At 38.7% G+C, this 26,944-nt stretch overlaps 1 protein-coding gene across 1 annotated transcript in view; it reads right to left on the bottom strand.

Moving 5' to 3' along the window:
* Positions 1-500: 500 nt before the first annotated feature.
* LOC146314370 (regulator of G-protein signaling 6-like) overlaps positions 501-26,944 on the bottom strand; it is a 130,465-nt gene continuing 104,021 nt past the window's right edge. The window contains exons 6-18 of the mRNA XM_084737267.1: positions 26,382-26,433; positions 23,658-23,722; positions 23,341-23,417; positions 21,370-21,451; positions 21,110-21,184; positions 19,976-20,077; positions 19,517-19,578; positions 14,794-14,904; positions 12,489-12,614; positions 6,850-7,036; positions 3,752-3,841; positions 3,147-3,200; positions 501-1,558 (exon numbers count right to left, since the gene is read on the bottom strand). Coding sequence (XP_084593393.1) covers positions 1,508-1,558; positions 3,147-3,200; positions 3,752-3,841; positions 6,850-7,036; positions 12,489-12,614; positions 14,794-14,904; positions 19,517-19,578; positions 19,976-20,077; positions 21,110-21,184; positions 21,370-21,451; positions 23,341-23,417; positions 23,658-23,722; positions 26,382-26,433 — 1,134 coding nt within the window. The 3' untranslated portion in view covers positions 501-1,507. The remainder of the gene's footprint in view (positions 1,559-3,146; positions 3,201-3,751; positions 3,842-6,849; positions 7,037-12,488; positions 12,615-14,793; positions 14,905-19,516; positions 19,579-19,975; positions 20,078-21,109; positions 21,185-21,369; positions 21,452-23,340; positions 23,418-23,657; positions 23,723-26,381; positions 26,434-26,944) is intronic.

The raw sequence follows: 26,944 nt of genomic DNA, 5'->3' as shown, positions 1-26,944 counted from the left end.
TTTTTCAGAAAAAAAGTACATTTGAAGATCACATGGCACATACCGGCCATTAATAGTAAATTTATTACAAAAACAAATATGAGTGCTAATAAATAGTGATAGATAGTGTAATAATACTGTAATAAAAATTATAATAGATAAATATGTTCTTGTTTCTGTTCAGCTTCCTTATAACTTTCAGTGTGTTTCAGTGCAGTTTACTGGCACAAACATTATACAAAAGTAATGAAAACATTTGGAAGGGATGCAGCCATGCATGTTTTGTATTTATATAATGTAAATAAATGTAATAAATAAATAAATGTAAATTTTTTTTTTAAAAGGAATCAACACCAAATCAGTAGGTTGTGAGAATCAATGTATCGATCCTGCAGAACAAAATGGCAGCACTGTAACTGGGATTTCCTCTCCTCCACCGACACGATTAACGCCTCAGAGTTTAGGAGTTGCTTCTGTAATTGTAAGTTGGGAGCTTTGAAACTTAAGACAAACAGTTAGGATTTTTTTATTATTATTTCTGTAATGAGGCCCCAGATTCTTTATTTTTCACCAGTACTGAGACACTTTTTGTTGGACTGTTTGTGCTGAAGGCGCCTTTTCTCTTTTCAGCCATTGATAAACAAACAGCACTCCAAAAAAAACACATTTTGCTGCCAGAAATTTTAAAGATAATAATTTCCCGTTTACCTGTTTTCCAGCAACGACTTACTGTAGCAGAGCCGGTCAGGGTGTTTGCAGGAGAAATTATACAAGTTGTCAATCAGTCTGTAATAAGCATAAAAACAGACATCAGTCTATATGATAATTATATGAAATGTAAACACAATTCAACCACTTTTGGACACACGGAGGTTCTTAATCTTGTGTCATCCCCATTTTCAGGTTGATCAAAAAGCTCTTTTACTAAAAAGTTGGTGTACTAGTCCACGTTTTTGACCATTGAAACAGGAATTTGACTGGCATCCATGTGAAGATCGAGCAGTTTAAGAGTGCAGATGTTTCCCTCTTTCCCTTATATCATCCCAGTGAATGACGTGAGATAAAACAGCTAGCTACAGCATTAATCTAAGTCTCATTTTTGACGGCATTCAAGCATTCCATGTTTATAGCACTGAAAGTAAAGCGATAGCCTCTTCAGCTATCATATTAACATGAGTGTAGATAGTAGAGAAAAACAATAAGAGAGAAACAGCGAAGCCTGACGTGGTGACGCCGGCTCTTTGAGTAGAAACCTCCTAAGAAGAGTAGCATTGTTTATCCTCTCCACTATGACAGCACTGTCCTGGTGTCAGGTCTGGTGACTTATTGCATGATGTCTGTCCTCTTGAATTCGTCTGAGGTGGTTTTCAAACGTGCTGGCGGTCCAGACCAGCACTCTAGGCTCATTTGGTGCCTTCACCCGCCTCCCACAGCCACACCCAAACACCCCAGGGTCCTTTTCCACCTGCTCCCCGAGGGTAAGCAGCTCTTCTGGGTATGGTTCCTCCTACTCTTCATCCAGGCCTTGTCAGGACGACTGCATGAGGCCCGTCAGACGTTTGCCCGTCAGTGACTTGCCCTGGTAGGAAGCAGAGAGAGCAAGGGACGTGAGGGTGACAGCTGTCGCAATGCTGTCACATTAAAAGCTTTCCTGGCGATGCAGAAAGAGTGGTGTGGGAGGAAAAATGAAAGAATGGTTTGCAAAAAATGTACTGACGCTCAAAGTAATGGATGGTTAAGATGTAGCTGGGATTATTATGTTTTACCTATAGTGGATGGAGGTCAACATGCCACTAGTTTGGAGAAGCAAAGAGGAACCCCACCACAAAAGATAAGCAATCATCTCCTATGGACAGGGTCAACAACAAAGTATTCATATCCACATTTAATATTTTAATCGCTTTACTTTGTCGTCAGTCTGTTCCTATGGATATTGCTCTCTCTTATTCAACAAACCTCTGCTGGCGAAGTCAATAGTCACAGAACACAAGAGTTTCTGGTCTACCACTGCCTCAATCAGTTAAATAGTTTGTTATTGTTTAACTTTTAATAGTAAGTCATAAAATAACATAAACAAACTAACTAATCAAGACAGTGGTCGACCAGCAACTCCCAAGTTCTGTGAGGTAAAAATTAATGATTTTGCCAAAGGAGTCTGGTTGCTTTAAACAATATTTGACTCCCGTCAGGTAAAGGTAAAGCAGTGAAAATATTCTAAATATAGCTACGGCTGTAACTGATATTGAGTTTTTAAGCTATTTTAGGTGGCTAAAATATGTGTAACAGTTGACCCTCTTCACTGCATTACATTCCTTCAGGCTCTGCTTCTCCAAACTAAGGGCGTGTTGACTGGCATCTACTGTAGGTAACACACTGACTACAGATAAGTACTTCATACAACCCTTCATCAGATAATCCAAACTATTCCTTTTAACAAATGATTGTCCACAATAATGCACGGGAAATACTGCTGCCATTTATATATTGATTGTTTTCCTTCATGTTCATAGTGTGTCTGCAGAGAGATGCACTGTTTGCTTTGTGATGGTTGCAGGTCTGGTTTGAAAGAAATAATACCTGCCACTGATTCATGAATCATAGTGCAGACGGCAAACGAAACTCCTGACACAGAAACAACATGAATGAAGCCAAGAACACAAAGCTCTTCACTCTCCTCCTCAATACCCCCCCTGCAAGAACTGTATGGTAATTGTTACAAAGCTGGATAAATTAATTACTGCAATAAACAACTTGTTCCCATCAGTCAACTAATCAGCAGACCATTCCTTGAAATCGGTATTAAGAAGTAGAACATGTTTCCTCGAGGAAGGAGCCGAGGTGCATCTGATCAGCAATTGCTGAGCACAAAAAATAGTTACAGTAACACTTTTGTGCCAAACAAATTGATCTCTGAGCTATCATGACTATAACAGTGAGCAAAAAATAGAAAACATAAGCCTAAGAATCACTTCATGACTACTTCTAATAAAGAATCAGTGTAATAAATTTTCACACAGTAGCTGTAATAATAATTCTCCTCCTGTGCTCCAGCTTTGCTCCTTTGTCTTTTTTGCAGGCGTGTGATATAGCAGCAGTGTGTGCCATAACAATTCATACATTAATGAACACAGTTTAAGAGTTAAAAGCAGAGGCAGCGGGACACTCACCACACTGCGAGTGAACTTCTCCAGGGAGGTGCGTCGCCCCTGCTCCGTTTCAGGCTGCAGAGTAAAAAGAAAAATAAAATGAGGGAAGAGCTTTCATTTTTTTTAAGCTGAAATACTGTATTTAAATGCATCGTGCTTCTAACAGTTGTTAGAAGTTGTCTAAGCAATTTAATGCAGCAATCATGAATGTTGTGCAGCATCTAGTATGGTGTCATTATGCACAGTGGCACTGAACAACAACTGCTTCATGCCAAGATATCAACTGAGGTAAGTGAGAAAAAAATTATTTTCCCCCATAATTTTAGTGAATTGACCCTTTAAGCCACCTTTCATAGGACGCCACAAGTCCGTTTGTAACATTTCTGTCCTACTAGATGTGTCCCAGTCTCCTGTAAAAGCTATTATTGTGAATTGGAAGCACCTAGGACCAACAACAGCTCAGTAAATTCACAGAAACAACTCCATATAAATGACCTTGATTTTAGAATGGGACGTTAAACAACCAGGAGTGATGGTCAGGTGTCCACTGACTTTTGGCCATATATTGTATGTGCAATTTTACAGAAACTGACCCACAAGATGCTGATAAACACAGACACACTCACTTTCTTCCTGGCCATCAGCAGGTCCTGGTACACATTGGAGCGCAGGAAGCGAGTGTAGCTGTCACTTTTCATCAGCTTGTAGATGTGGTCCTGAATGCAGAGATGGAGGGTGAGAGGCAGAAAGAGAGAGCAGACACATGGGTCTAAACGTTTGCCAGAGCGAGGAGGAGGGTGATTTCCATCTGTATACATATGGTTCTGGGCTAATTATGTTCAAAACTTGCAAACTCAGTCAGTAAACTGAACGAGGCAGTCGCTGAGGGAGAAAGATGGTTGTAGCACGCTGCCAACTAACTGACAGGAGAAATCTTTGCTTTTTTAACTCTTCCATTTTAAGCCTGTAACAGGAGAGGAAATCTGATAGACACCATCCAACCCCCAACACTCTTTCAACCAGCCTTATCTGTCTCCCAGCGAGGCGTGTGCTCCAGAAATCACTCCACAATATAAACCCATTAGTTGATACTGGTGAAGCATGTAAGAAAGACAAATGGGGCAGACAACAGGGTGGGATAGAGTTTCTGAAGAGGCGGCGCTGACACTGATCACCTGAAGAGATAGAAATTAAAAGGGTGAGCTCTTCGGTCTGAACGACGCTTAGAACAGTTCCCTGCAGCGTGAGAGAAGGTAGGGGAACTGAGCTTTGTTATTACTGTATACCCCCTCTACACTGACCTCAATGAGAAACTATGCCCACAGGAGGAGTATGTCCATGTGACTGAGAAATCCTGCTCCGTACAAAGTAAGAACATTCGGGGGGCTAAAAGTCTTTGCAGTGACTGTGGATTCAATTCTAGCCTGCATGACTTCATACCTCTCTCTTCCCTATTTCTGTCAAAAGCTGTCCTATCAAAATAAAGCCTACAAATAAAATAATTTAAAAACTTAAATTGAGACACACAATGAAATAAGTACATTTAAAGGTATAGTTCCACATTTTGCAAAATACTCTTATTCCCTTCCCACTTAAGAGCCAAAAACTGCAGTTCCTTAAATGTCCACGTCAGGCTGGTTCCAAAAGGACTCAATATTAAAATGCTCAACTTTACAGCAGAAATTACAACCTGGTACAAAACAGTTTGGGTCTTTATAGCTAATTTCCCCGTTCATGACAACTGTTCTGTGGGTGAACTTTTATACAACTCATTTGTTTTAATTATATCAGGGCTTAAAATTCTGCATAATGAAGTGAATCTGAAGTGCATGGATGCTTTGAGTGAGAGGTGGCTGAATTCACATGCACTAAGTGGAGTCGGGCAGCAATGGGCCAAGCTGGCGACAGCCAGAGCCACCGCACTGAGCTTAACAATGAATAATGTCCCTTTAGTCACCTATGAGTGACATCAAGAAGACTAAGTCCAAGTTTTGTTATAGTCTATGCCAGGCCTATCCAACTACAGGCCCTGCAAATCAGACTGGCGTGTGTGATATCGATGTCATAAATAAAATTAAGGACTGAATGATGTGAAGCAATATAGTATTAACCCATGTGCTGTGATTGGCTGCAACAGCATTACACCTGCTCTGTCCCTGCTTTTCACTAAGTTGAGCTTTACGTTGCACCTTTGACAAACTCATACTATGTTAAAATAGCAAAAACAATGTTTGGTTTAACTATACTCCTGTATCAAACCTTGTAATCATAACTGCTACTATACTATACTAAACTAAATTAACCAGGAATGTATACAATTGCGTATATATTCTAAAACTGATAAAAAATGACCTTGATTCCTGAATTGATTTCTTGATATATATAGAGTAAATACACACACACACACACACACACACACACACACACACACACACACACACAAATATGTCCAAATAAGAGATATAAATATATAAAGCATTACATTTTAGAGGCACCGGTAGGAAGGTTTTACAGTCTTTATGCAAAGCTAAAGTAACCAGCTGCTAATTGTAACATATATAGTGATCAAATGCAGACATAAGTGCTATTGATTTTCTTAACTATCTGAATGTTTTAACATCTAATACTTAGTGAACAACTTTTTTAATGTATGCATTATGTAAAGCACCCTATCTATAGAGCACACTTCATACGCAAAGTTACTTTGGTTCATGCTCTCTTGTTTTGCCAACTTATTTTATTACAAACAATCAGTTTGATTGAGCTGAGGAGTCTACTTACAGCATTTTTATGTAGCCTGAATGAAGCTTGAAAATCCATTTGAACATGATTAAACTGTACAGCACAGTTTCACTGTGACATAGCCAAACATATACCCAAACAACTTTTAACAACTTAGAAGTGATACTGTAACTCTATGACTTGGAATATGCACCAACCCCCCAACAACACAGCACAGGATAAGTGGGTATAGATAATGAATAGATGGATATTAGGAGAGGATAATTAAGTGGCTTGTAAAATATGATAGTTAATTACTCATTATCTCATAGAGGATGAGACTGTAATTCATTGGTTTGAAGGCAGAGTTATGAATGGATGTCTATTACTGCCTCCTTCGCTCTATTTTAGTCTGAATCAGACGTTTTGAACAAGTTAAAAACTGAGTCAGTTCAGCCAGTGTAGTCCGTATATTAAAAGGCAGCAGATGTAATATTTATGTATATTACTCTATTTCATTTTAGTCAGACAGGTTAACCTTTCAGCTGGAGGTTTGGCTCTTGCGTTGCCAAAAGAGACACCGCATGGCATTTAAAGATTATTTTGTTGCTCTCTCTCTCTTCAGTGTAATTTATAAATGCGTGTCAGCTGTAGATATTGTTATTCCTGTGTGTGGGTGGGGGAATGAGGGTTTAAAGGGATTTTAGTCACTTTTTTTCTACAATTTTCTTGTGAAGTGTTTCATTAAATCTAGGAACGTTAAAACTGGAGTCCCTGTAGGGTTTAGAGCAAAATGAGGAATACTTTAATATCATTGTTATTGCACTACCACGGTGGCCTATATAACAAGAATATTTGACTGGTTTGATGACACAGTTCTCAATGTTGTTCTGAGTACTTGTTAGTAATGATGTAAAAAACATCTATCCATAGGATAAATTCACCGAACTCAAATGCACTACACTCTGCATTACTGTTCTTCCTGTGTCTTGTGTTTGCTCACCTGTGCGTCCTCGTAGCTGTACCGTCCAGGGTCTTTCAGGTTCTGGCTCGTGCGTTCGTAGCTGTGGGAGTCCAGGTTGATGGAGCTGGGTGCCCCCTCTGCCAGGAACTCTGCCCAAATGTCCTGCGCTCTCTGTGGCACGTCCTGCTGAGGCATCCTCTTCAGGTCCTGCACCGCCAACCAGAACCTGCAAAGCAAATCAAAACCACCTCAGACTCAACTTGAAAAATGCCTAATCATCCTAATCATCATGCCAAACAATGCACAGATTTTTTTTTTTTTTTTATCTGTGGTAACATATCTGATTTTGAGGAGGGATGCCATCTCCCTTCTTGCAAAATAACCAAAATGCACCCCCCTTTGTTAACGTGCCATTGATAACTGATAATGATCTTTTGTCTGACTGAGGTTTATACAAGTTAGTCTGAAGATTTCATCCAGGTCATAGAATTTGTAAAGGGTTATCGTAGGCATCTCGACTTGTTTAGGTTCTTCGCCTCGCATTTAATTCTCATCCATTCTTCAGGTCGCTGACAGAACTGAAGAAGCCTCTTGGATGGGAGGCAAAATTAAATTTTTCACTCCGCTGCACATTGTTTATACATACACAGACCTGAAATACACATACATGTGCAAACAACCTATAAACATGCATCAGAGAGATGTCTGCACATACACATACAGTATACAGTATATACATATAGTCGGGCATCCAAACAGCTAGGGTGAGCAGTTGCTTTCCTCAAGTGCACCTCAGCAGTGCCCAGGAGGTGAACTGGCACCTCTCCAGCCACCAGTCCACGCTCCGTACTTAGTCAATGCAGGACTCGAACCGGTGACCCGTCTGATCCCAAGCCAAGTCCTTATGGACTAAGCCACTGCTGCCCCAAAAGCTTTAAAGGTTAGTAGATAATTGAGTTGAGATGGTCAAAGCAAAAACACAAGATCTGGGGGATTTAGAATAAAGTATGCAACAGTCCTGTGAACAACAACAAATGTAAGAGAAAGTAAATGAAAAGGAACGGAAGACAAAAAAAATCGTTTAATCGTCGATGTTGCAACCATCTGCAAGGCAAAGTCTAAAAGCAAGCAGCTGCCTGCCCTGCAGGGTAAAATCACTGTATGTGAAAGATTCAGAATCTATTAAATCTCTGTACATTTCTCAAGGACAAAATGAGCAGATAACGCCGGAAGAAAAAGTACATTTCAACTTCAACATGGCTCACAGTGAGAGTCTAAAAATTGTATTAAACTCTTCAAAGACGTGAAGTGTGAATCCCGACCTTCCAGCAGCTTTCCTTTTCAGCTGTTCAGACCGGTAAACGTCCAGTATAAGAGAGCAGACATGCAGGGAAGCATGCAGGCCATGAACTGTGCTGAACACCAGAGGCAGCAGCGAGCCACAGGCCGGCTGTCTCTAATATTAGTTTATATCTATATTGATCTGTGTACTGGTTCAACAATATAGAGAGAAACACCTCTGGGGTCTGCTTCTCCCTCTCACTGTATTTCTCCCTCACTGTCACTCTCTCCATCAGTACCGCTCTCTCCCAAAAGCTCCCTCATAAAGAAAAAGCAATTAAAGGTCCAGAAGAGAGATGGAGAGAGCGGAGAGAGCGGGGTGAGGACACTGGTGGGATAGCCGAGAGGTGAGAGGTGATAAGTGTATGCTCTCTCTCTCATACTGTATGTGTGTGTTTGTTATCTCCCTCTGTAGCTTAGAGGTATCAACAACCTCCACACTATCTCTCACAGTTCATTCCCAGATTGTATAGCTGGGCTGCACCAAGGATTCGTTTTAAAACCTCTTTAAATCAGGGTTTAACTTTCATTTTTGTTGCACCAAACTTTAAAACCAGCTTAAAATTAACAAAGATTGAATTCAAGCCTTTCTTTAAATCTCGGTTTAGTTTTTACTCTAAACCTAGATAAACATTTAATTCTGTTGCATTAAAGCTTTAAACTCCAACTTAAACTGTTATCCAGTATTAACTTTAGACATACAATTGGGGGCAGGTTTAACTTGTAAAATTTCTTCCTTTTTTTAAATGAAAAATGGAGAAAAATAATCATATTCCTTGAATAAAATTAAGGGACAGGCTCTTAACAGAAGTTTTATGATGCATCTCCTCTGTCTTACAATCTGGTTCATACATAGACCAACAAGTTTTTCTCAAAGGAGGAGAAATCAAAGCTTCTCTTCCACGTCATCATGAGTAGAACGGCTAGGCTAAAGTTTTAGCTCGCTAGCAAACAACATAACATTTAGGTAACCTTTTAGCTTGCTAGCAAACAATATAATATGTAGTTAAGTTTTTAGTTTGCAAACATTAACATTTTGTTAGGGGTTGCAGACCGATTCCCCTGAACTATTTATTGGTTTTAATTTGAGAAAGCAATCATCTCTGTATTAATTAAACTGTTAACTTGAACAACTTAATTTTGCTTTTCATCACTAAACTTTGATTTACTACACTCCATTTAATTTTTCATTGTCAAACAGAACTCTGCTGTTTTAAATCTGGATTGATTGCGTTCTCTTTTATTGCTTAACTCTGATTAGTACTCATCTTAGATTAAATTAATCTTCTTTACTGCAACTCCGACTATGATTCCTAATGGGTCTTTGTCTCCTAACAAGTCTCTCTCCTACCTCTCTCTCCTGCTATAAAGATGCTCACTCTTCCTCTCATATCACCACTTATTGCTGCTCTGCTGCATACACCTAAACCTAAACATGATGTAGTCTGTGTCTAAATGAATAATGGATTTAATATTTTTTGTGCAGTGAATCAATAAACACCAAGTCTGTGAAATCAACGGCCTCATTAAATTTCAAGAAAAAGACCCACTTGCACATTAGCGCACATACAAGCAGGTCATCTTTAACAGCTGCAAGGGGCTTCCTCCACTGTTGATTTATAGGATATGGGGTGATTATCCATGCTGCTGCTGTTTGCTAGCTGTATATTATCTTTGGACGGCAGGGGCCTGGAGGTGTATGAGTGTTGTTTCAGGGGTTTCTCTCATATGAAGGAGCAGCGATTGATTTTCAGCTGTAATATGAGGAGAAGATGATGGTGAAACAATGAACGGATGGATGACTACTGTTCCAAATCTGAGACAAACTCCAATACAATTTTGCCAAATTCAAGCAGTTTCTAGTGGGGATACCAAACTTTTTAAATTCAATATCATAGCAATACTTTTTGTGACAACTGTCGCAGTACAGTATGTGTCATGTGGGTTTTGGAAAGTCACATGACACATATACAAAAATAGACTATTTTACAAAACTAGTCTATTTCACAGAAATACTTTGATAAAATAATTAAATAATTAAAAAAAAGTCCAGAGTGTTTCTTTTAAATGTTTGAAGAGGTTACTTGTGTTGGTGCTGTGTGTCACTTTGTCACAAATAATGAATTTTGCTGTATTTTCATCCACAGGTAAAAAGTAGCATCATACCACCTTAAGTTTTCTCTCTGCCACTAAGATGCAGAAGTGTAAAGTGGGTATTATTGATCTTTTTTAAAGGGAATCTATACTGAATGATTAGCTTTTGAGTACTGGAAAATCTATCCTGCAGAATCAATTTATTGATCCCTAGTTTCTAGTATTGACAGGCCATACAACAGATATGCCATCTCGCTAGCTATATGACACTAGTAATGGCTGGTGTCATAGATAAAGAAGCAAATGTGTTTTGTTTTTGGATTCATAAACGATAGCAACAGTACTGTCGTTCATCACAATGTGTCAGTATCACACACTAACAAAAAAATTTAAAGTGTGCTACAACGCAGACAGGAGGCTACATCATACTGTACAGTGCTTCTAACTATTTTCTCTGTCTCCTCTGTACCTTTAAAATAAAGAAAGAATAAAGGGACAGCTCAAATAACAAAAGTTATAGGTTTTATCTAACATGGTAAACTGCAGCAAGCCTTGACAGTATGCCAACTTAAAGTGTACCCACACACACACACAGAGAACATCTCATGCTATCAAAAAGTCAAAGAAATAATGATGTTAAAATGTTGCAAGCAAGAAGGTTTATGTTACAATGAAAATACAGATAAAAACACCGCAGCTTGTTTGTGTTTGGAGGGTAAGGCGCGGGCGGGTCATATCTCTGCTGTGTGACTGGATGTGTTCACATAACTAAGGAATACAATTTATGAATACATTTTTATGTAGGCTACTATAATTTGTAATGTATTGAAAAAACTGCCCAGATCCTGCCCACCTGTCAAACCCCACTTTACCCCACAAATGCAACCAAAAATCACACGATCTGGAAACACTGGACTCTGTCTCACTGGCTACATGATACTATCAACAGTTAGTGCAAAGGATGTTTGAGAGAATATTAGCTTATCGCTGCTTTGTGCTTAATCAACTTGCAATGCACAGTATGTCTTACAGAAAGTAATGTGTTTTGTTCGTTACCTTTTGATATTAGCGTAGCATAAAGACTAAAAGCCGGGGGGTAAATGGCTAACCTCATCCTGTCAAAGTTAAAAATAGCATCTCTTAAACTTACTAATCAACATGTTATATCTTGTTTGTTTAATGAACAAGTACTATCAAAACTTTTGTACCCAAATCTAGAAAAATAAATAAATAAATAAAAATCACTGAGTGTTTTTAGATTGAATATAACATGGGATTGGCCAAGTCCTGCAGCTGTTTAAAGTGGCTGGTTCAAGAAATGGATTTTTTGTGTTTTGGGGGGCAAATTTTATCGAATAGGTCCACAATATGACTGGGAATGTGATCTAAAAGGGTTAAAAAGGCATTTTTCGTTTCATCCGGACTTAAACACACAGACATGAGAGTGGTACTGTGAACGTGTGAATTTCCAGAATGTCACAGTGATACTTTAACTTTGGTTTTTATGCATTTTACATAGCACAATTAATCTAATGTTGATATTATACTGATTTTAATCAAGATCTTTTCTGCAAAGTTTCTGTGAATATTTCCACTTAGTGATGAATCCGTCTTTGGAAAGACACCCGTCACTGATGCATCTTGCTGAACAAATAATTATCCTTACAAGTGCAAAGATAAACTATTTATCAATGCAGCTCAACAGGATCCTTTTTCCTTTTCTCGATTTTCATGGAGTTTTGTGTTTATGACATTTTGATTTCTGTGAGTGCTGCTCTTTTCTTTGTGTGTTCACAGTACAGATCCATTACCTCCCAAACAACCGGCAACTGGAAAATCTTTCACTTGTGATTTGTTTCTTCCCTTGTTTACAGTGAGCAAGTGGGTTGAAATGGTAGGTTGGAACAATAGGGATGCCGGAGAGAAATCTGTGTTTTCTGGCTATTTTCAGAGCGCTGAAAGCTTTCAAATAACTATTACATTCTCCTCACAATGTCACAAGACGCACAAAAAGTGCTGCTTTAAATTTACATACATTTTCCTACTGCAGAAGAAACTTGAACAAACTTGAAACCTGAACACCACCACTTTCTTCCTTTTATTCAGCACAAATCCTTGATGTAAAATGGACCATCACTGTGCACTGAATGGTTTTTGTCACCCACTGGAGAAAAGCATTTTCATGAATTCGGCAAAACTCACCATCACATACAATGTTGTAGATATTACTGAAGCGTACTCACCGCAGGTTTTCTGAGCTGAACTCTGACTCCAGGAACTTCAGGAAGAGCTCCTGTCCTGCCGGGTCCTTCAGGGCCTCCTCCAGAGAGAAACCCCACTTCTTCACCCGCTGCTGACTGGGCTCCTTACTGGGAGAGGATGGAGAGAGAGAGAGAGAGGGAGGGAGGCAGAGGCAGCGTAAACATTCACCTGAAGCTTCTGCAGGGAGGTCAAGATTAAAGAGATTAGAAGAGATTAAATTACAGGGAAACAGAGAAATGCTCAGCGAGAGGAGGGCTGACACCTGAATACAGAGGAAGGGATAAGACAATAAAACCTACAATCCGATTGGTCTGTGAGACGTCTATAAGGGCTGATGTGATATCGGTGTCTTGAAAGCTGCGCATTATGACAACGTTCATCCGAAATCCAATCACTTTAATCTCCACAGGGGATATATTTTCTGCTATCTTGCAATTAATCAATTCATCTGAATTATTAAGCTACATTAGGCACAATGATTATACGTCTGCTCTAATTAATTCCTGCATAATTCAGAGATGCAGAGCACAGTGCAACTTGTTGAGAGCTGTGACCGCTTTCTCCAAGAGGTGATGCTTCAGTTCATTACCTCCGTATCTCAAGATAACATTCAATGGATAATCAAAAATCTGACATTGTCTAATTTTCTCTGTAGCACACGAACTGAGGTGGATTATTTGATTTGGATTGATTTAGTTGGCTGAATGACCTCTGAATTTCCTTCACTACTTCAGAAAATGGCCAATCACTCAAAGTAATTACCCATAAATACCCAGTGCTGGACTGGACTGGACTGGTGCATTGATGCTGTAAAAATCACTGTTTCTATAGCAGATATGCGTTTTATTGTGTCTGGATTCAATACTATTCTAAGAGTTTGTGTATGATTTTTTAAAATAGTTTTTATTAGTTTAATTAGTTTCAGCATTGCCTCAGGTTCATTAAGACAATTGTCATTAAAACACTTACAATGAAACATCAATACTAAATACAACTAATATTAAAAATAGACTAAAAGTTTAATATTATATTAATATTAATTTATCATTTACAATTATCTAAGTTAAAATCTAATATCTCATATCACAAATCTATAATCTAAAATCAGCAGATATAGGGGAGTGGTGATCTCGTTTATTTCTCAAATATAAATAATCTTAGAAAACTGACAAAGTTTAAGTTTACTTATTCAACAAATGGCTCCGCCATATCAAACGAGGTGCGATTACTGCCATGACTATTGATTAAATATCAATGAATACATTTCTAATTGGTTAAATTCTTAATGGAAATGAATCATTAACATTCTTACTCTAAATGTTTGCTGCCGTAACATTTTGTTTTGTTTTTCAGTTGTATGTCTTTGTTTTCATTGGCTCGTTTGTGATCAGATCACCTGATTGGTTACAAAAATGCAGATGAAAGGTTTGGACATTAATTCAAATCGACTCAGTACTCAACTATGACTTTGAAAGTAACTAAGTAGATTACATAGTGAAATGAATACTTAAGTAGAAGTAAAAGTACAGACATGAAAATCTACTCATAAAAGTACAAGTGCCCCCCAAAAATACTTAATTACAGTATTTTGAGTTTTTGTAATTAGTTACTTCTACCCCTGCACACTAATATACTATTAATGGTGGAGAAAATGAAAGAAATGCTTTTGTAAAACTTTTTCACAATTAAAGTAACTCTCCCCGAGGCCTGGAAACTTTCTCCAGTGAAGATCCCCTCTAAATGTTTGAACAGCTGAGAATATCTTCAGACAGAAATTGAAGTGAAGTGACACAAACAGTCCAGAAGTGACATTTACATGATAAGAAATGTTTTTAACACACCAGTTATCACAGTCACAACGGAAGTTCAGTTTACACAAACAGCCCTTTCACTACAAGCAAAATGCCTAAGCACCTAATCACTGTTGTTATGTTATGATTGATCAGGAGGTGCAGCAGCACCTTATTTTCTGTCAGTGTAATTACAGTGGGTTTTATATGAAATTTTATTTTGGTCTGTAAGTAATTACACAAACAGTTAAGGAAGAAAGACAGCAAAGGAGTGCAATTACTTCCAACCGAAACAACACAATAGAAAAACAATGCAACCTATCACAACACTGATTTTGTTTTGTACACACAACAATTAAAAAACAATGATTATCACAATCCCTTCATACTCTGAATAGTTTCACAGTTTATATCTGCAGTTAAACTATAAAAAGAAGAGGAACGTTTACTGGCTGTGACAGTGAACCTGCTGTGAACCTGTTCTTTGCTTTTGTACCTGGCCTCCAGATCCCACAGGGACGGATCATCGCTGGTCCATGGGTTGGACGGTTCCGGCGCCGTCACAAACGGGTCGTACTCCATGTACTGCTCGGTGTAGCTTATCAGACTGACACACAAACAAAGACAGGGGACAGAGGACGGAAGAGGATGAGGGCATAGCTGATCAAAAGTTTACAAACAAAGTATTACAGTGACATTCTGACCATTTGGCTTGATAAGATCAATATTTCCTCTATTTCCTCTGATGACTGTGACTAGAAATAGAAAAATTGTTAAGCGGGAACATCTGATCTAATTTACCACAGCTCAGATGTGAACCACCTACTTGTCTTTGATAGTCTGAGATAAATAAGAGCTGAGAGGCACAGTGAAGCAGAGAGTGCATCAACAACAGCTGCTCACTACTAAAGCTCACAGTTTAAAAACAGAATGTAATTTCCTTCCTACACCATGTAAGCCGCTGTAGAATCCCACCATAGCACTTCTGAATAAACTGTGTTAAAAACACCTTTTAGACTAACAAAAATGTGTATTATAAGTCAACTGAGTTTATGGCCAAATCTTCCAAGTTATTTAAAAGGGAACAAAAATGTAAGTCGGCTCTATGCTTCCTCTGAGATGGGGGAAATAAAATCTTCCAGGTGGGAGGAATACAGCACAGTTTTTATATAGATTGTACCTTCTAATTATGATGCCACATGGATTCACACTAGAGAAGCGGTTCTCAAAGCGGGGTTCTGGGACCTCCAGGGGTCCTTAAGGAAGTTCAAGGGGGTCCATAGCAAAAAGGGGGATCATATTTTGTCTGCAATCCATCCCTATGTGATGCAACTATTAATTGTGCAGTCGTTTGGGTCATATGTTTCATACACTTTCTGCAATATAAAACCTAAAAGCAAAAAAAAACCTCTTGGATTAAATCTTGGTCCTTGGTCTGACTTGTGTGAGTTTAGGGGTCCTTTCCAAGTTTTTAGGGATAGTTCAGATTTTTTGAAGTGTGGTTATATGAAGTACTTATCCATAGTCAGTGTATTACCTACAGTAGATGGTGGTCCGACTTTGGAGAAGCAGCAGGAGTATTGGTGTAGGAAGGTTAGCAATGCACTGCTGTGTTTTAAAAAAGTTTGGATTCACCAAAGTCACACAATAATGCAAACAAACTAACAGATCAAGGCAGCAGTAAACCAGCAACTCACACCTTCTGCAAAGTAAACCTATTTTTTTATCCTCTTTTTAAGTGGATGAAATACATTTTGCTGCTTAACCCAGTTCATTGCTTAGCTTCCATGCTGGTACGCTTCTCTGTTTCTTGGGAGCATGCTGCTTCTCTCTGCTGCTTTGAGGCTGCCATCTACTGTAGGTAATGCACTGATTGTCAATAAGAACCGCATACATCCCCACTTAAACCCCCCCCTAATATATTCCTTAAAAAAACACTCAAATGCCTTGAATCAGGCATGTAGGGGTTGTAAACAAACACCACTCAATTATATCCTACACTATCAGCAATAGAAAATTAACCCAGACACTGACCTTGAACCAATACTTAATTGAACAGAGGATGTCAAAGACATGTAAGGGTTAGATCAAAGAGAAGTCTTCTCAATGTATGCAGAGTACAGCTGGTAACAACCCTGCACAAGGCAAGAAGAGAATCAGGACCCTGGACAGCGGCAACATGAACAGACTCTATCACAACCTGCGCTCACAAGTTCAGCTGTAAGAAAATCATTTTTAGAATACAAAATAAAATGAAGCTTTTATCGCTCTGCCTGGCAAGATTTAAGAGCATCTGGAAACAAATGAATATGTCCAAACAAGCACAAACGAGGACAGAGTTATGAGAAAAATAAATGTTTTGAACCCACGGGAGGGAATCATTACCTTTGCTCATTATCCTCGAAGCGTCGCGCTTTGGTAGTTTGCATCCCTAGCATGAAACCTCGAACCCAAAGAACGTTAAAATCGATCTAACTGGAAGGGAAGCATCCTGTGAGAGCCTGCCTTCGACTGTGCAGTGAACATCTTCGGGCTTCTTCCTGTCTATCTAAAACGAGACTTTTCAGGTGCTCAGATGTGCTACAACAGCTGTAGGACATTATAAAAGCTGTTTTTGACTGGGCTCTGAATCTGTACTTCTGCGTGGAGTTCATTTTTTTTTCTTTCTTTTTGTTCAAAGAAATCAAGAGTTTTATGTTCCACACTGTTGAGAGTGTAGAGATCAGTTAAATAAAGTAAACCAAGCATAAACAAAACGCCGCTCACCCAAATGTTAACACATTTATCATATATTTTACTCAGAACTTATCTTGTTTCGACAGCAGTAAAATTTAACTGTAACAGAAAACGGCCACATGCTCACTGCGCCAAAAAGTGTTTATAATTGACTAATTATTCCTCATGTTAAGTAATTACATACATTTATGATACTAGTCGTTCTGAGTGTTATCATCCAATATGACTGATGTTTGGCATGGTGTTTCTTGTAGTGTTTGGATAAATGCCCCAAACTCTCCGCTCTGTGGAGCATCAATTAAACTGAGCTCTGTGTGTGTGTGGAGTGGGGAGGTTAAAGGGTCAGGGAGGCAGAGCAAAGCAGCAGCCAGCAGTAATCACAGTTTTCTGCTCTGCTGGGAAGTAATATCTGTCCTGAATGACTGAGCACAGGATGGGACTGTGGGACCGGCAAACTCAGGAGAGACGAGCTATAGGGAATAGAGACACATGTACATGCGTACACTTGCACTGTATAGTCAATTTAAGTAAATGTATTTATAGTGCCAAATGATAACAGAAGTTAGCACTAAGGTGACAGTAGCAAGAAGAAACTTTATAACAAGCAGAAAGCTCGGGCAGAATCAGGCTCTATGGTGGGCGGTTACCTGCCATGACTGGTTGAGTTGAGAGAGAAGGTGGACAAATTAACAAGAACGCCTGTACAGGTTAATGTAATTCAATGCAATGAGCTCAGAACAAATCTAAAATTTGACAAAGATTACATTGTTTGCATTGAGGATGTGTCACGGCGATGCTATATCCACCCTGCATCGTCTTTTGACGTTACCAATCTTTAGATTTAGCCAGCACCGTAAGTTTCTAAAGCAAATTAACTTGATTCAAGTGCTTTCAAAAATCTACTTGGAATCATCTCAATTCCAGCGCTGCAGCATGTTGTATTCTTTGTTTTAAGATGTAGACAGTCATTTCTTTTAACCACAACAATGCCTTTCCCACACTGTGACATTAGCTAGTAACATTAGATTTTACTCATTTGGATTACTGTCTAGTCGTGTGGTCAAGTGCGTCATATAAAGAATGTTTTATAAGAAATATTTCATTGTCTAAAGTCTCAAATGTTTCATCAGTTTTCAAATGATAGCAATGACCATAACTTTATTGCCAGGCATGCATCAAAACTAATGCTAAAGACAACAGACTGCACAGAGGAATGGAAATGTGGTTTGCCATCAGTGATTGGACTAAATATTTAACGAGTAAAACTATTTTAAAAAGAGCGCTGAACACCAGGCTCTCTCCAGATGTTTGCTCCATAATATCTGACTGTATGATCATTCATGAGGAACTTTCTTGATCATTTTTCATTTTTATTTGATGTTTTTCTCAGTTACTGTATACACTGTTTTAGTGGCACATTTATTTTTGGGCTCTATCAAATGTATTGACTATTTAGATATAATGTGGGTACCTGTTGTTATTGTTGTTTATGTCCTTTGTAGTTTTATAGTAGCTGATTGTTATTTTTGGCTTTTGTAGTGTGGTTGTTTATTGTCATTTCTTTTAGTTTTGTTCCCTTTTGTCTTGGATTTTCAATCATATGAGTGTTTTACATTATGATGCAATGTTTACTTGTCTGGACCCCAATAAAAGTAGTAGCTACTTCTGTGGTAATTAATGGGGACCCAAACAAATTCATTCCTAGAGTCTTCCTTAAAAGTGAATTATTAATTTCAGTAGGGTGAAAATTCCTATATGCAATAGGAGATTTTTTTCACTTATTTTTAAAGAAAGTAATAATATGATAATGTTTTTAGTACTGTAGACAGAAACTATTTGATCAGATGGGATAAAATGTTTGCAGTGCCCACGGAGTGCTTCTGGATTACTTTAATTATCTTTCATCCTGGTTTCTAGACCCAATTTTAAAGTGTTAGATTTGGGACAGCCCTGAATTTTCCCTCTTTCACGGGTTGCCAGTGACATGCATGTTGAGTGACATGCACTGACCTGTGCCTTGCCCTTAGACCCCTCTTCCAAACTGCAAAATCGATGGTGGGAAGCAGCAAAATCCAGGGACAAACTACAACCTTCTTCACCTATAAACCTATCCCAAATCATCCCCACAGCAAACAGCAGCACAAATGCTGTGCAATTTAAGCCTGTTTCACTCTTACTCTCTACTTCAAGATACCAAAGTGAGACCACCACAGGTTCAGATGGGGGGTCAAAGCCAAGTGACCTCTGTCTGCCACTGCTCTAGTGCAGATGCAGTATAAAGGAAATGAGCAGAGCAAAGGTTGGTGTGATTATAGATGGTCAGTGGGAGCACAGCAGATGGGAGAGCAGGCAGGCGGCCTCTTAATGAGAAAATCTGGTGTCTCCTTCTCAGCTCACATAATGTGTAGATTGAAAAGATAAAGATTTGACACACTCTTCAGGATGTGTATTTTTAGCACAGCTGAGACGAGAGTTTCCGGTACCTGTCAGCAACTTTGGACATCTTCATACGGTGACGATCTAGCTGGGTGTTCAGGAATAAGATCTGAAAGAAGAGATGACAGGGTGTCAGTGTTTGTTTATGCTGCTTTTGTAAGAGGACAGCAAACAAAATTAGACAGTAAGTGCCTTGAGTTTTCTACAAGTGTATGATTGGCAGCCTTGGTGGTAATGTTACTCATTTTTCCCATAATTAAGACCCATTTTCCCATGAGCCAGTGGCACCCTGTTGTTTTTGGTTGTCTGGCTTTCTCACTGACATTGTTGTTTCAAGGTGAAAATTAATCTCCCTTTTGTTCCAGGAAGTAAAACAGCAGCGTTTCTGCAAAATATGACCTTGTAGCGCAAAGTGTATAATGCAGCAGGGAGGCCATCAGTGTTATAAATACATTTTTTTTTTGTTTTATTTTTAAATGATGCACACAATTTAGACAGATTTTTACCTCTTTTTCCACATCTTCCTTGGTGCCTTTCCTGCAGTGGTGCGAAGGAGTGTGTATGGGACTCTGAGACTGTGTTCCCTCCTCCGCCAAACCATACACTGACTGGTCCGTTTGAACGTGATGAGAGAGGAGAGGTGGGAGACGTAATAGAGAGATAGAATTATTTTCCTGCAGTGTTGAAAACAGCTGCCAAGAAAGCCACACTGTGCATCATGTAGTAAAATTAGAAGGATAAAGTTTCAGTAATTCAAAAATGATTGCTTGCATGAAACTAAATCTCATTAAGGAACAGTGTTAAGTTATTTACCTACTTATTATGAAATGTAAACACTTCTTAAAGGGTAACTTAGATATTTTTTAACCAGGGGAACCAGATTGTTGATTTGATTTATGTTTTTTGTCTAAAACACTAATGGGAACAACAAAGTCTTGATATTGGTCTGGTATTGAGCAAGACCACTGCAGCAGTCAGCTGTGAAACAGGCTGCGATATAATCCTCAGTAAAAGTACGTCCACTTAAGGTTCTTGCTTTTGCCAGTAGCAGGCTCAGGTTCTTTTTTGCTAGTTTTATTTTGCTTATGTCCAATGTGAATGAAGTTTGAAGTCATAAATTGCTTTATGATGATAAAATTACTGTTCTGTCACGTGTGTGTTGGAGTCTTGTGGCTTTGACGAGAGAATAAAACAGCCATTTCTGGTTAAACAAAAAGGATCTCATTCTTAAACAAATGGTCTATTTCTGCACGGATCTTTTCCAGGCTTTTAATAACAACCTGAGCTTGTCAGTGGCAAAAAAAAGCACTTTTAGTGGACTTACTTTGACAGGGTGTAATTGCTCATGAGGATTACACTGCAGCCTGTTTTGCAGCTGATGGTTGAAGAGGTCTTGTTCAATATTGGACCAATCTAAACGATTCTTGACTTCCTTAGTTAAAGACAAACACGTGAAAATAGGGCTCAGGTTGAAAAACACTTAAATTACTCTTTAAATACTGAATGGAGTTCATTAAAAATACAGACGACTTTGATTTACAGTATTTTCCATGTATACTACTTTCATTTTCAAACCTTGAAAGTCTTCAACATTTTCACAAAAAAATGAGATCAAAAAGGTCAGCACCACATTCTTGTACCTTCTTAACTCTATGAGGGTTCTTCATGCGTCTACATTTCCTGATGTCCATCTCTGTCGTGTTAACACATCCAGGCTGGAGAAATAATGTGCAAAAAGATAATATTGTTACAGCCAACATGGTGATTTTAAGGCTTACATTGCAGGTGTTTACACTTAATTTTATACTCAAACCCAAGAGAGCCGTGGAAAGAGAAAAGAGACGGCATGCGGATGGAAGATGAGGTAGGCGGCTACAATCTCACACAGACAGAGTCTTACCACAGGTCTATGGACGTCCCAGAAGGCTCTCTCCTGGCTGTCGAGAATCTTCCTCTCAGTTTTATCCTTTTTCCTGTCGATCCTGCAGATGAGATCAGTCAGTGTGAGAAATAGCAGCACACAGCTTTCCTGGCTTCAGCATTAGATGCGGCGGTTGAATCAGAATGGAGGGATAAGAGGGGAGAAAGAGACAGTCTGGAGATTATGAAGTCTATATGTCCATCAGTTTTTTTAACAATGTTGAAGCTTGTGCTCAAAGGTTTGGCTTGATCTCCTCTGTGTAACACATTCTGCAAACCTGTGCCCTCTACAGAGTCTTGGTTTGGAAATCTGGGCTCCACATATCTGTACAGAACCACAAACTATGAAATTTCCTTCTGTAAATTAGTTTTGATTTAATCTGAATGCAGGATTTTTACATGTAGGGTAGAAAGTACCTAAGTACATTTACTCAAGTATTGCACTTTGGTACATTTTGAAGTACTTATATTCTACTTGATTATTTCCATTATTTGAGTTTAGTTACTAGTTTCTTTACAGATTAAATTTAATACAAAATATTATCAACAAATAAGATATACCATTATTATATATGAACCTACAGAGCACTATATAAAGTAATTTAAAATAGTCCCACCTTTACCAGCTCCAACATTAAAGTGATACTGGATTCTGGACTGTTACTAATACTTTTGTAGTTTTACTTAAATTTTGAATGTAGGGCTTCTACACAATTGCTTATACAGGCCTTTTTTTTCGTGTTTTATTGTTACTTATTCATAGAAAAAATATCTCCATACTCGCTGGTCACTTATTAAGGTGTAACTGTAAAGTCGAATGCAATCCAATATGAAAAGTTCTGCCACATATTCTACCTTTACTAACTTTCAGTGAGGTGTTAGTTTGTGTCGACGGTTTTTGTTGCAGTCATAGTTAGTGGACTGAACTGAATTGCACTGAAATGTGTTCTTAATATTTTTGGCGCCTCAGTTCTTATGGGGTGGGAAAAACATTAGAAACGCCTCTTTCCCCCGCTTTGAAAAATGTATGTAGCACCTTTAAAAACTGAGTCCACAAAGTGTTTTGACAGACAAAGCAAGATACAGGACACCCAGGATGCAAAATAATAGTAAGGCTAAACAAAAGTAAGGTTAAACACAAAGCAAAAGACACAAAAATATAATTATGAGAAGACAGAAGAATAAAAGGGGAGAAAAACAAGAAATGTCAATATAAATAAACTGAAATATAAAAGGATAAAATTAAAGGTCGAAATCCATAAAAGCTAGTCTATAAAATGGGTTCAAGAAGTGATTTAAATTTTCAATATCACATCATTCAGTTCAACACCGCTGCAAACTACAACTTCAATAATAAACATAGTTGAATTAATACCGGCTGAGCTGTTGTGTTGAATTGCAACAAACCTCTGTAAGACAACCAGCTGTTCTAAATTGTGGGTCGCAGGTGCCCACTGAAGAGTGTGAAGATCAGAGAGGCACCCTAATGTTTTGTGTCTTTAAAGATCTTGGGACCATGTTGGTAATACTGTAGGTGTTCTCACTTTGACATTTTGGCTCTCGGATTCAGAGTAAATCCATAAATAAATCAAACAGGGCTTTGATAAATGCAGCTATCAATCTTCCCTACCTTTTTACTTTCCAGTTTTCATATGTCCCAAATGAATACAGTCTATCATTACTGGTTTAAAAAAAATGAAAACAACATGTCATATACCTCGGAAACATACAGCAGTAGACCTCTGGTGCTCTGATAACACTGGATAGGTTATGTTGCAAGAAATTCCATTACAGGCAGGTTAATGGAGTCTGTCAGAAACAGTCACTGCACATGATGCGGGGAGGTCACATTGTCATTATGCTGTATTGTTTATCTTCTACTTTAGGTGTGAATTGCATCACTGCGTTCATTGTAGTTCCATGTGTTGCTGTGGTAACTGAGCGCACTTACTTGACCTGGGCCTCAGCCTGCATGTAGATAAACTCCCACTTCCTGGCAAAGGCTCTCTGCAGCCTGGCAAGGTTCTCCTGTTGGAGAGAAGACAGAGACATGGAAACACGTTGCAATCAAAAATCTCAGAAGATACAAAATAAATCAAATCTAAATAAAATTAGATATTAGTTCGACTCTGTTCTGAGATGCAATTTAGATCTCATTATCACAGACATGCACAAATCTGACCTTTCAGAGGTTGTTTTTCTGCCCCAAGCTTGACACACAGATCAATACTAAGAAGTAATAGCTTAGAGGAGGAGTCCAGCACTCACCGCCTCATAATCTGCCAGCTCCAGCCTGGTCTTATTCTGCATGGTCCGCTTGCACAGGTAGATAGCTGAGAGAGAGACAGAGAGGATTTATCAGTATATACACACTCTGCCCTCGCCATTCATCCGCTCATCCATGCATCATCTCTCATCCCCCCCTATGTACCCTGCCTCACCTCCCATGGTGTGAGAGTATAATCAGTTTCAGAGGATGCTCGTCCACCTATCTGTTGCTTTAGGATTATGAAGTGGAGTGTGAAGAGGCAGTGAGCCCTAAACTGTGGCCATGGCTGCCTCTGTGACAGGATAAAGGGCGGGGAGTGGAACGGTGATTGACTAATCCTGTCGACTGGTCCATTCTGCGGCAGAGGGTACAAGTCATGCTCCACATAGCTCAGTGGGAGGTTATATTTGTGTTTACATTCAAGTATAACCTGATAACTACTGTGTTCACACTGCCAGATCAAGATTTATTAGCACTTTTGAAGCCCAGCATATCAATACCTGTATACTAGGGATGTAAGAATATATAGAATATATCAAATATCTCAATAAAAAAGCATCCAATACTGTACTGGACAGTGACAATATCTGCCATGGTTGATCTATTTTCTTATTTCTTATTTTATTTTCAAAAAGGGCCACTTTTGGCTGTTGAACTGTTTTTGTTCTGCAGTTGTACATAATTCAAACACTGACAAAGACAGTTCATGACAATTTTTGTATGTGCTTAGGTCATGACTGACTATTTAGAGGGAAAACAGAAGTACTTTAAGTTAAAGGAAAAATTACTTTTAGATGTACTAAAATGCTGTATACATCAGTGTAATTATTTAGTGAAATTGTCCAATTGTCATTTGTTTTCTCAATGCTGTAATAAATATTGTATCATGGACTTTTTATTGTGGTGTTATCAGACCAGGAGTTTTTGGTACCATCTCTATGGTAGACTAAAATCAGAGAATACCAGTGACACATAAAAACCTCTAGAGCAGAATTCAAATCAAGATGAGATTGTACAACTCTTCACTGAGACCCAGAATGGTAAAGTGACATTTTTGTGAAATAAAAGCAAGATGAAAAAAACTTATATGCATTCAGCTTTTGCTTGAAAAACATAGCAGGTGTTTTTTATTGCACTGTTGATGGTAATGTGGTTTTACTGCTGTCTGTCACCGCTGTTTTTTTATGATGATTGTATGTTTTATGCCTGTTAATGCTTTCATTTGATGTAAGGTGACCTTAAGTGCCATGAATGGTTCCATTAAATAAAATGTATTATTGTTATCAAAATGGATGATATCCATGTTTATACAGTTAAAGGTCAGTATGAGTCATATACAAACCAACAGTTTGGTCTAGCTCTGCTTTTAAATATATCATTGGTTTGCCACATGTCATCATTTATCAGTTAGTTATTATTAAACCTGTGCATGTAAAATAAAGAACGAGACAATATAGGCAGTAAAGTATGTGGCAGCAGAGTTAGTCAGGGAGCTGTTTTGGGATGTGAATAGGTCTAAATATAGAGGAGCAAATCTTATAGTTGTGTATAGCTTTCCTGCATTCATATGTTGTGGGAATAATTAGAAAAATGAGTTTCCGACTGGGAAAATTCAAGTGAGTGCCCCCTCAAGTTGGAATTTTGGTATATAACTTGCAGAGCTGTTGCCCATTGACACCATATAGGCAGAAACATGTTGGGCTAAGGTAAATGTTTGGTTAGTAACTTTTTATTTTTTCATGCACACATCAATTTCTCTCACATGTAATTTGTAACATAACCATTACTTGCTTTCCACATAGAATTACCTAGATTAGTAAGAAAAGTTATTCATCAGAGAGAACAGATAAAGGTAAAGCAATATTCTAGGGAATGTACACTGCAACAACAAGTCTAGGACAAAATCATATTGTAATATAAAGCCTCAAACTGGACAGCTTCAAACACATGAACACACCGAAGTCAGAAGAACAACTTCCTAACAGGAAATTGGTAGACCAAAATCTGAATTAGTGCCCTCCATGGTGGCCTTCTAAGGGGGGAAATTAGATGCAGTGACCTCTAGAGTGCCTTACAGTGGAGAAAACAAGGTAAAGTGCCATCTGGGCATCCTTTCAGTGGACAAAATGTGATGTGGTGCCATATTGGCTGCCCTGCAAGCGAGAAAATTAGTTGGCCACTACGTTCCGCTAAATGGTTAAATAGCTAATAGTTACCCGTGTGTTATTATTGTCGAGTAGCAGTTGTTGTAGTTGTACTTCTTACAACTTTTTTCAAAAGATTTTTTAGGGCTTTTAAGGCCTTAATTTGACAGTGACAGCTGAAGTGAACACAGGAAAGCGGGTAGAGAGAGAGGGGATGACACGCAGTAAAGGGCTACAGGTGGGGGTCAAACCGGCGGTTGCTGCAGAGGACTGATAGCTTCAGAACAAGATGCACACACTCTACCAACTGAACCACAGGGGCACACCCTAATAAACCCCAAACCAGGAATTGAAGGTGTTTCATCATAATTGCATCATGATTTTCTGAGTCCTGGTTCCCTATCACATTCATCCAGTGCCCTTTTTTTTAGCCCCTACCCCTCAGAAAGCCTGAGACCATCACTGCTGTGCATGTCTGAATGAGTTGCATAGGGCAAAAAAGTTCTGCATTTGACTAGCTGAGAATGAGAACAGGCTGATTTATCACAAGAAATGTCAAAATGTCAATATGTCCCTTACCATAGTCTGTGTTCTCAGGCTCCCAACAGTTGGATGGCCAGAAATACGGCGCCTGGTGGGAAACACAGTGAAAAGAAGAGATTTAAAAGCTGTTCATCAACAACAGATTTATATTTCAAAGGCTGCAATCTGGATAAAAACCGGAGAGTCAAAACCATGCAGGTGAATGTGTACTTTCAAAACCCTCTGCCAAAAACTGGAATGACGACGATGACCTTTATGAAACAGCTGTATTGCCTCTGAGGCAAAGCAGTGCACGATTGCCTTGCACCACTATGTGAGCAATCAAAATATTTTTTATTATTATCAGGACTGAATGGATTCAGAACAGCTGACTCCTAAAAGTTTTCCACTAGTAAGAGGCATCCTGGGGTGTTGCAGAGGCGTGGGAGTGCTGCAGCAACACAATAAAACGAGAAGCGATGAAAGCTGCAAAATAAACAATGGGAAAGCAGAGCAATAAAGTCAGCAGGCACAGAACAGATGCTGATAGGGCTGTTATTTGACATAGCTCACAGGGCTCTGAATCAAAGATTTAAAACCATGTTTAGTTGTCTCAATGA

Source organism: Lutjanus erythropterus, chromosome 15 (genome assembly GCF_056507025.1).
Source record: "Lutjanus erythropterus isolate fLutEry1 chromosome 15, fLutEry1.hap2, whole genome shotgun sequence".
In the NCBI taxonomy this organism is placed as follows: Eukaryota; Metazoa; Chordata; class Actinopteri; order Lutjaniformes; family Lutjanidae; genus Lutjanus; species Lutjanus erythropterus.
Note: the sequence above shows the minus strand (reverse complement) of the source record. Positions and strands in the feature narration are given on the sequence as shown.